Source organism: Urtica dioica, chromosome 1 (assembly GCF_054948205.1).
Source record: "Urtica dioica subsp. dioica isolate 48M chromosome 1, U.dioica_male_clone48M_v1_H2, whole genome shotgun sequence".
NCBI classification, from domain to species: domain Eukaryota; kingdom Viridiplantae; phylum Streptophyta; class Magnoliopsida; order Rosales; family Urticaceae; genus Urtica; species Urtica dioica.
Genome location: NC_142756.1, coordinates 5,234,788 through 5,245,881, shown reverse-complemented (window position 1 = coordinate 5,245,881; position 11,094 = coordinate 5,234,788). Strand labels below are relative to the sequence as shown.

General features: G+C 34.7%; 1 protein-coding gene across 1 annotated transcript; it reads right to left on the bottom strand.

Annotated features, from left to right (window-relative positions):
- Positions 1–9,135: 9,135 nt before the first annotated feature.
- On the bottom strand, positions 9,136–10,990 carry LOC149406683 (putative glutamine amidotransferase GAT1_2.1). The gene is made up of 4 exons (XM_089608144.1): positions 10,834–10,990; positions 9,954–10,714; positions 9,673–9,876; positions 9,136–9,582 (listed from the first exon to the last, which is right to left on the bottom strand). Exons 1-4 carry the CDS (start codon positions 10,922–10,924, stop codon positions 9,343–9,345), a joined length of 1,296 nt encoding a protein of 431 aa, XP_089464270.1. The 5' UTR covers positions 10,925–10,990; the 3' UTR covers positions 9,136–9,342.
- Positions 10,991–11,094: the final 104 nt, after the last annotated feature.

Below are 11,094 nucleotides of genomic sequence, written 5' to 3'. Positions count from 1 at the left end.
AAAAATTATAAACATCGCCACAAATGCTCTAAAATTAAAAACAATTCATAACAATTTCTTCATAAATCAATAAAAAAGTTTACATAACCTTAATCATCACTAACTAACCACAAAATTAATAAATAACTCGGATTAAATCATTAAATACAAAAAAATTACAAACATCAACACAAACTTTAAATAAAAACTACTTTCATGCTCACTAATGACTTATCAATTTATAGTTAATCTTCAAGAATCATCAACAAATTTCAAGATTTAAACTCAAAATCATCAAAAAAACTCAAACCGGACGGGAACCTCACCGGTAATGGCGGGATCCGGCGGGAAATAGAGAGAATTAGCTGTGCTGGCGTCGGGAAATGGACGGGTTGGCGGGATCCGACCGGGATCTGGGCAAAAATGGGCTGAGCCGCGTCGGGAGGGGGATGACCTAAAACCGAACCAAATGAGGATTTTGAAAGGGGATTCCTTGTTTTATACCCGGTTTTTTTTTTTAATTGGACCGGACCGGGAAGTGGGAACCGGGTTCCCACCCGGATCCTGGTCCGGTTCCCCCGGAACCACCGGAAAACTCCGGTTTTGGTGGTTCCGGTGCCGGTTAGCTCCAAAAAGGGGGAACCGGACCGGTTCCCCCGGTTTTTAAATCCTTGCTTAAAATTGCGCATAGTCTAAACTCCAACATCGTTGTCGCATCTATGTTCATGGCTTCATGCCCTCAAGAGTGCGTTGTCTCCTTATGTGACTCGCAGTTTGTCCAAAGACCAGCCCAACATATATTAAGGCCTTAGGCAACAAAAAAATGGCCTTTAAAAAAATCAGATTACTTACTTACACACACACAATCCAAGTCAGATTACTTACTTACTTATCTTTGTTATCTTGCATATACATGTTCAAGACTTGTGTGTAGATGAATGTACATAGAGAAAAAAAAATAAAAATATAGAACATACGAACATTAAGAAAGCATGTTTTAGAAACCAAAGGATGACATAAAAGTTCACTATGGAATTGGGGACTTTATTTTCAAGATAGATAGCATAGTTTAATTTAACATTGTTGGACATGTAAATTTAATTGTACGCAACGTTGTCAAATATTGAGAATAAATTTTGTCAAATAATAGTCTATTTAAAAACAAACTACTCCTCACTTAAAAAATTAAACCTTATAATCTTATGTTTGTCCATTCCAAGTACACACTTACGTGTAGTCAACATGCATCTGCCTTTTTGACTGCTCAAAATTCACATGAACAAAAAATGCATGAAATACGTCCTTTTAACTAGCTCAATTTACGTAATAGAGGTTAGTTTGCTAACATAGTGTTTCAATCAGTCTTATAAAGTCAACGACGTGAAGCCTAAAAGTTACAACCAAAACAATCAAAATATATTAATAAAACTTACTTTATAGTCAACTCCAAATATGTTTTATGTTTTTAGGGAGTCTACCCCAAGTGACAAGGAAAAGTCAACAATAAATAGTAAATTGCCAATGGTAAATGATCAACTGTGAGCTCGGGTCAACACATCGTTCACCGGTGAGAAATGGTCTCAACTAGTAGTAACTTTGATTCTTTAGACTAAAATAATAGAAATTATGTTTTTAGACACTTTTATTAGTAACGGTAGATTTATATATCTACAATTATTGTTAATTGTAAACTTGTAAGTCTACAGTTTATGACAATTGTATATTTTTATGTATACAATTACTAGTAAGAGTGTCCAAAAACATAATTGCTATTATTTTGATCCAAATTATCAAAATTGCTACTAATAGACCATTTCTCACCACGGTTGGATCAAATGGGTAAAGAAGTGAACCGCTCCTCAAACTTTCATTCCCTTTTGTATTAGTTTATTTTTGAAAGAAAATAAATCGGCCCAATTTTTATTATTGTGCGCTTCAACCTGAAGCAACAAAATAAATGGTACCTCATTTCCAAAACAATACCGTGGATACCTATTTCTTCATTCTTATTTAGATAATTTTTTTTTCCATTTTAAAATAAATGGTACCTCATTTATACAGTTTTTTTCTTTGTTATGTATAGTTTATTTGACTTTTCTTATTATTTAAAGTTTCATCCTTTAATTGTTTACAGTTTCGTTTAAAATGGCAAACTCATTGAAAAAAAAAAAAAAAACTATTTATGAAATATTTAAAAACTTGATATATTCAAAATTATCATATGAGAATTTGTGGGATTTCCCAGTATAACTAATAGATCACTTAACTTAATCCATAAATTAAATATATATATATATATATGATTGGATAGATAAATAACTTATTCCTACAATTGTTTATTGAGCAAAAATACCAATTCTTTATTCCGAAGATAAGGCTCATGCGGACTTGTGTGGCAAAGTGTGACGGCAGCTAGCGATGGTGCAAAACTGTACGATCGGACTGAGATTGTGTCTTTTTAAAAAAGAACCGTGAAAAGAGAAGGAGAGTGAGTTTATCTGTTTTTAAATCTATTCAATTTTACATATATTAACATAATTTATACTAATTGATACCCATTCATTTAGTAATTTACTGATAATCTTGCCAGTAATAATTTTCCTTTATCAAGTTCCATTCATAATTTGTTTTCAATATTAAAGGTACAATAAATACCTCTAAATTACTTTTAAAAACCACTTAATTATCAATTTAGTTTATTAACAGATAAACTAATCATGGCTATATAGTTATAGCACCCAATGCTGATTGAGAAAAATTGATGATATAATGTTAAATACGTACTGATAGAGACTCGAAGAAAAACACATGTATGCATACACACCGTGCACGTTTAAAACTAATCTAGTTTAAAGTCAGAATACAAATATTGAAAACATTTATATAAACTACTACAACATAATCTATAGATTTGTACTTGTAACGTGATCAAATATGAAAAATCACGTTTTAAATTTCTAACGCGAAGAGCTCAAAATAATATCGCGTGAGAAAGATTTGCATTTGCATTCGTGTTTGTCATTTGAATTGAATATTAAACTATATAAAAAAAAATATTAAAGTATTATAGTTAAACTGCTTTGATTGGAGTTGGACATGCATTATACCCCATGTAAAACACACACAAAATAAAAAAAAAAAAAAAAAAAAATAGCATTTTTAGTAAAACTGGCTCTTGGGTATCGTCGAGGGCTATAGGCTTAAATATGCCTTCCCTTGTGTGCCCTACTCTAAATCAAAATAAATAAAATAATTGTCGATGGCACTTTGAGTGATATGTTCCTTCAAATGACACTACATAATAATGGACAAAAAGCTCATGCAAGATCTTAAAGTGCGCTGTTTCTTGGATTTTATTAATACATAAGGCCTCCCCTGAGTGTTTCTTTTGATTCAATAAAAGATAGGGTGGACTAGGTGAGGTAATTTGTTCACTGCTCGTGTATGACTTTGGTCAATTTGAGGCTAGTGGAAAAAGACAAGTATTATTGAATAACTAAATTACATACTATGGATCCCATTCAACGTACATTGTAATAAGAAAAATTTATATGAACGTCCCCCGTTTGTTCGGTTGGATATTTAACAATGTGCTTCCTATTCTTATATGTATAAACAATGTGCTTCTTCTTATAAGTAGGGATGACGCCAAGAATTTAAATTAAAATAGCTAATTTGAAAAAAATTCAAAGGAGATTAATTTTTAAATTTTGAAGATAAAAAAATATAAAAATGAAATGAAAAATGGACAAAAAAAAAACCAATTTTGAGGGAGAGCTGTAGCCCACCTTGGACTGGTACTGGTTTCGTGCTTGCTTATAAGTGTATATGATATCCTTTTATTCTTGATCCAATTTTTTAGTTTGAGTTCGACTAGATGATGGGAATTTTCTTAACTAAAGAAAAATTCTACACGACGCAAGCGAACGTGTCGTCAAGTAATAGAGTGCAAAAGCACGGATATCGATCCCACAAGGACTCTAGACTATTTCCGAAGCAAACTCACTAGCTTTCTTTTTCGAGTTATGAAAATGAAAAATGGGGGTTTTTGATTGTTTTGAGAACAAGATGAAATGTAAACAAGAGTGAAAACAATATTTAAACACAAGTTAAAAAGGAAGGGGCACGATTTCGTTATTTCATCGAGTCGGTCGGTCTTGGTACGATTCTAAGCTCGGGTTTAGAGTTGTAAAATTTAGTCTCAATCCCTCTTAAAACATTCACTAATCTCTCTCGAGTCTTTAGGAATCTAGCTACGTGTCGAACTTACACCTCTCGGTTTGGGTCCTACTAAAACACAAAACCGCATTTAGCCCGGGATTTCAATCAACTACATCTACCCCCTAGTCTTTCTATAGCTCTAAGAAGGTTAATGATGGGACGGGTAGAGCTCACTCGTTTATTACCTCTCGGTTTCTAAACTCGTCTAAGGTTCACTAATTAGTTAGCTACTCTAATTAGCGTTAACACACAACCCATACCCATAATATTTCACTCTCAACCCAACCATGAAGCACAAAATCTAATCTAAAGGTTTGACCAACCAACTCAATTACTTAACTACATCGCACCCCTAAATCTCCTTAGCTACTCATGATTATGAATAAACAAAGCAAAATAGAAATTAACAAAAGAATTAAAGCAATAAAATAAGTAGACATTGAGTGCTAAAATAGACAAACACTTAAGCTCTCATTAATATACTACCACCAACTCCAAAAATCCACTCAACCAAAACAATAAATTCAAAACACAAATATTCAATGTTCAAGAGACTAAAGTAATCACCAAAACTCAATAGAAATAGATTGCAAGCAATAAATGATGTTCAAAGCAATAAATGGAGTAATAAGTTCAATAAACAAAAAATAAGTAAAAAGAGAGAGTTAAGGGTGAACAAATGGAGTTGATGATGATGATGGAGGTTGTCACTCTCCTTCTTCTTCTTCACTCCAAGAAATCTCCTTCAAAACCTAGTTTCTCTCTCTAAAACTCTCTCCAAACTCTCAAGAACAAAATGTAAAAATGTTATCAATGTAAAACCTCTCCTTTTTCTCTTTGAATAAGTGTATATGAGGGTTTAGGAAAGGTTTTCGGAGCAAATATGGACCCTTGGATGAGATCCAAGGGCCAAAAATGATCTAAGGACGAGCTCCAAAAAATGCTGAAAAGGCAACTGGCGCGGCGTGCCACATAACGGCGCGGCGCGCCACTCGTGAAATTTTGAAGGCGCGCCGCGCTTCTCTTGCGCGTCGTCTGCTCGAGCTCTCGGTGTAAAATTTAAACACCAGGGCGCGGCGCTCCATACAACAGGCGCGGCGCGCCACCCTTGAAACGTTGACTCCATTGACCGTCGTTGACTTTTGTTGACTTGACTTCAAATGACCATAACTTGCTCGATTTAGCTCCGATTCAGCCCGTTTTCGCACCACAGCCTTCTATCACTCTCTTTATCCTGAAAACATAATAAAACTACAAAATAACATCAAAAACACTAAGAACAAGTTCCGATTCTTATCTAAGAGTCATAGATAAGTGTGAATGAATCTCACTTATCACTAGACTATCACTTCTAACAATATTTGTGTTTACCCTTATAAGTGTATTGATTATGCGTCAGAGTCGGCCCTTAAGCTCACAATGTGTCAAAGCTTATTGAGCAAACAAGCAAGTCTGTCCAGGCATGGGGTTGTAATATGAATACTATCCCAAAACATGGTCTCTAGAGTCGGGCAAAGAACAAGCTCGGATTGCGAGGAGTCCTTGTGCGCCCAAGTGATGGCCTTGGTGCTCCCTCAAGCTTGGTCAAGCCTGGCCTTCAAGCAAGTGCTCGAACGCTGACGTCGAGTCAGTAGGGTGTTTTTGTTCGGGCTCCTCTAGGCGATGGCTCCACAAACCTTTTATGAGCTTTTTTATTCCTTATGTCAATAGATTCCACTAAAGATCGGTATAAAAAATCTATTGCTTCATATGCGATATATTTTCAGCTTGATGTATTACTACTATTAAATGGTCCACATATCATTTTACAATATTACCTTTCGAGAATGTTTGTAACTAGAGTGGAATGTAAAAATTTTAGTTTATCCTTCTAGTTATTTTTACGCAACTCTTTTGTTAATTGTGATAAACAAAAGGACATATTGTGTGAGATGTTTCTAGAATATGTCACTATAATTTATTCATCATCTACTAGACTGTATTTTCTTCTTCGCATGAACAAAAAATGAGGTGACATATTGCTTTTTTCAATCTTTTATATGAGTTTCATATTTGGGAATCTAATAAGTTCAACATAACGTTGGATTTTCAATCAATCACTTATGATACTACACACTGATTATTTTTAATTATATGAAGTTCTTAAAATAAGTTTTTCCAACACTTTAAACTTAAGGTAATTACAAATATACCCATTTTCTTTAGGATTATGATTTTGAATAGGACGCCGTAGTTATTCAAGCAATATCAAGTTTGATTTTAAGGAATTAGCCAACGTTTCATTTATTTTGGTGAATTAGCCATTTACAGAAATTAATGTATGAAAATACTAATGACAATAATGTAAAATGTTATTTGATTAATGAGGCCACGTTACTAAATATGATTAGATTTTATACATGTTTAAAACGTTAGTTAGATTATTAAGTTTTAAATAGTCTAATTGTGAGCAAGGTTTGAAATTCCAAGGAATCCGGTCGGAAACCAGTCCGGATTCCGTTTTTTTGAGTTCCAGCACCGGAATGAACAACATCGGAGTTTTCCTTGAATTTCGAGGAAACCCGGGCAGGAACCAAACTGAATTCGGTTCACAAATTCCGGTCCGATTTAGGTACAAACTTTCTTAAAAACCGGGGTATTTAAACCAGATTCTTCGCCCAAAACTTCAAAATAAGCGAAAAATAACCTTAAAAAATTTCGCAGTGGCAACAACCATTCTTCACACGATTCCGCTACTTTTCGGAGAAGCTGTCCCTTTTCCGGTGCTTGCCAGGCTAAAACTCACTTCACGCTGACGAAATCTTCGTGTGGGTTAAGGTATTGGGATAGGTCCCGATGTTTTTCATAAATTTGATGATTTTGAACGTTTTTCATGAATTTTGTAGATTTTTCATCAATTTTGTTGATGATTATTTATGATTAACTTCAAAATCTTAGTTTACAACTTCATGATCATGTGTAATCCGAATTTCTATTCAAATGTTTTCAATATTTTCCTTAGATCCGGATATTTGATTTTTTTTTTTTAGTTTTTTGTTAAATTAGTTTTACAATATGAAAGTTTATGTATAATTAGTTGGTTTTGTATCCGAAAATTGTTGTAAATTTGGTTAGATCCGAATTCTTGAATGTATTTTTTATTTTTATTTTTATTTTTATTTTATTTTTATTTGTTAAATTAACGTTACCATTACCATTTCAGATCGAAATTAGTGTTGTCGTTAATGGTTCAGGACTAATCTCATATTAAATTAGGGTAAACGGTAAGGGTATTCTGTCTAGCCTGAGGGTGTGTCAGATCATGATCGTTAGATTACTGTTAGAATCAGTAGCGATTGCACGGTCTAGATCAAGTATCTTTTAAGCATGTTAATGAGATTTGGTTATAAAATTTATCCTCTCTTTTCCTTGTTAATACTCGCACAAACTAATTAAAAAAAAAAAAAGAGAAAATGGCGGAATAAATACCTGATGTTTGCGGGTTGTTGCACTTATATACCTATTGTCTAAAAGTCGCAGGAAAAATACTTAATGTTGACTTTTTGTATCTCCGTGACTACCAAGCCGTTAACTTTGGATGTCAATGCCACATGTCAAAATCTGGTAATTTTGATAATTAAAAAATAAATAACTAATCTATATTATTATTTTAATATATTAAAAAATAAAAAAAAATCCATTCTCTCTCTACACACACAAACTGTTTAATTTTTTACTCAAATGAAAGACATTACTAAATATTTTAGAATTAATCTAATTTTCTTTAAAATACATTATTTTTCAAAAAAATTCTATTGGTCCATGAGCAGTGACAGATCCAGAGATTTGAGAACAAATTTAAGTGAATATATGTATAGTTAATTACAAAATTTGAAAAATTTAAAATTATGTTAAAGATATTTGACAGTCAATTAATGCTAATCATTCCGAACTAAAAACCAAAATAATATTTAAAAAAAAACTTTAATTTAGTAATGTCTTTCGCTTGAGTAAAAAATTAATCTGTTTGTGTGTCATAGAGAATAGATTTTTTAATTTTTTTAATATATTAAAATAATAATATAGATTAATTATGTATTTTTTAATTATCAAAATTACCAGATTTTGACATGTGGCATTGACATCCAAAATTAACGGCTTGGTAGTGACGGAGATACAAAAAGTCAATATTAAGTATTTATCCCGCGACTTTTAGACAATAGTTATATAAGTGCAACAACCCGCAAACATCATGTATTTATGCCGCCATTTTCTCTAAAAAAAATAATTAAAGGAAAAGAAGTATTTAATAGCCTGCTGACATGTCAAACTTATACTAATCACTAGACGCAAATGGATTAGACCAAAGTTTTTAGTTGATCGCCTTATCCTTTTATACCGTCATCAAATACACTTATTTAAAGAGTTATATTTGTTGACATTTTTTTATAGCTGATATTAATTACAAAGATTACCGATCGAATTCAAATTCTTGGAACCATATATCATATTTTATGTAAGCGTTATGGATATTTATGCTTATAAGACATAGTTTTATAAAGAGATATAATGTCTGATAAACACATGACGAAGCTAAACGTAGTAAGTATGACGAGCTACGTACGTGGACGAAGATGAGATGAGATCCTCGGAATTATTCCCTTCCATTTATATTATTGTACACTACACGATTTATTATACTATTAATATTACCATTTTAATAGTGGCTGATGACTTTTTTTTTCTCGCACAAAAGATCTTCTTTTAATGTAGAAAATGCTTTTTTAGGTATTGGCAAACTCACTCTTAACGTGAATTTTAGGGTCTTAAAATCCTTTTTTTGTCGGTTTATGCTTAGATATTGCATATGCGTAGATACTTTTTTCACCTTGATAATCATGGATGTCTTGTTTTTCGAGAGTACAGTAAGCTGACACTAATAACATTGGCAAAGACAAAAAAATGAAACTTTGACATATTAGGATCAGCAATTACGCGAGACACACGTGAATAAAAATATCAAGTGACTACATACACTTCCATTCTAAGCCAAACATTTTTGACAAAAGGGAAAAAGCAAAAGGCAACCATAAAACAAGTAAAAAAAAACGGTAATAACTCAATATCTTAGATATTGAATATTGATTAAAAGCTTTGCCATATTCACAGAACAAAACCAGTCAACTTGGCTTCCAACTCTTCCGAGCAGATCTGGCCCATCATGCGGTAGAAAGACATGAGATCCGACAGCTGTTCTACGGACATTTTGGCCATCACATTTCTAGCGATTCTTTGTCTCTCTTCGTTCAACTTCGATCTCTTCATGTACGAATTCGCGTTCCTCACCGTTGCACCCATTTGCTTCAGCCTAGTTTCTTGCTGTACACTCAACGCCGTATTTGACTGTCCAAACCAAACAAAACAAAATTGTTAAATCACAAACAGCAATATTTCAGAATATAATTAAAGGTAACAAGAAGAATATAATTATACCTTGAGAAATTCAGCTCCGGCTTCGAGTTCAGATTCTTCAGTCTTGTTCACCTCGTGACCAGTGGCGTAGAAATCCCTTGCTAGCGAAAAGCTTCTCACAATGACTTTCCTCTTCTTCTCAATCTCTTGAATCGAAGGCTTCATTGGCACAGAAGCAGATAAGTTCAATTTCCTCTGGTACGCTATCACCGCCTTCACGAATTCCTGTACACGTTTTAAAACTTAAATTAATCAACAAAATCAAGCAATAATAATAATGTTATCTAGTCTTGGTTACGTACTTGATATGCCGATGGGCAGCCGGGATAATCAAACTCATCGGAGTCGGACTTTCTCATCCTCTCGGGGTGAAACTGTAAGCCCATGATGAACTTTCCTTCCTCGGGATTATAAGCGTCGGGGTCGTAAAAACCCTCGACCAGACCGTCCGGCGCGAAAGCCATCGGAACAAACCTCTGAGCCAGCCTCTTCACGCCTTGGTGGTGATAGCTATTCACCGAAATCTCCATCTTCTTCTCGTCCAACGACTCGGAAAACCACTCGCTCAACGGCGTTCCATCGACGACCCGAACCGGGTGTCTGTGACCGTCGTAGTTGTCGTAATCCATGTGGACGACCGCTCTCCGATCGCCGCCGCCGCCATCCTCGGAAAAGCTTTTCTTCGAGAGCTCTCTGTCGACGTCCTGGTAGAGCGATCCGCCGCTAGCCACGTTCAAGACCTGCGAGCCTCGGCAGATTCCGAGATAGGGTATGTTTCGTTCGAGGCAGAGCTTGGCGAGGCTGAGCTCGATGGAGTCTTTTTCTCGGTCGATGGCCGTGTCGCTGACGTGGAGCCTCCTGATCTCGTCCAGCTCGTGGGCCGAGAGCTCGTTGTCGTCGTCGTCGTGGGACCCGTAAAGAGACGGGTCGATATCTTCGCCTTCGCAGAGCAAAACGCCGTGGATCGGCTCGAAGCTGCTCAGAAGAGTGTGGACGCCGGAGACTCGGGGCACGATCACCGGCACCGCGCCGTAGCTCACTATCAGATCCAGATGATATTCGCCTGAATCATCATATAATAAATAAATAAATAAATAGATAAAGTTGAGTTCATAGTAGTGAATTTTGATATATATATATATATATGTATGTATATATATATATGTATGTATATATACGTACCGACGAAATCAACAAACTTGTTCTTGCGGACGCAGCGTCTAGAGACGATCAAGACGCGAGGTAGAATCACGGAGAGATCGGTAATACCCATAGTCTTAATTATTGTGTTTTGAAGAGTTGTGTTAGGTATTTTGTTTAGTTTCCTTTTGATTTTGCGGTGGCTTTATTTATAGAGAAGGAGGACAGAAATGGGGTGGAAATGGGTAATTAGCTTTTTTTTTTTAAATTGCCGCCAATTAAGAAAGATTATCCTCTTTTTGT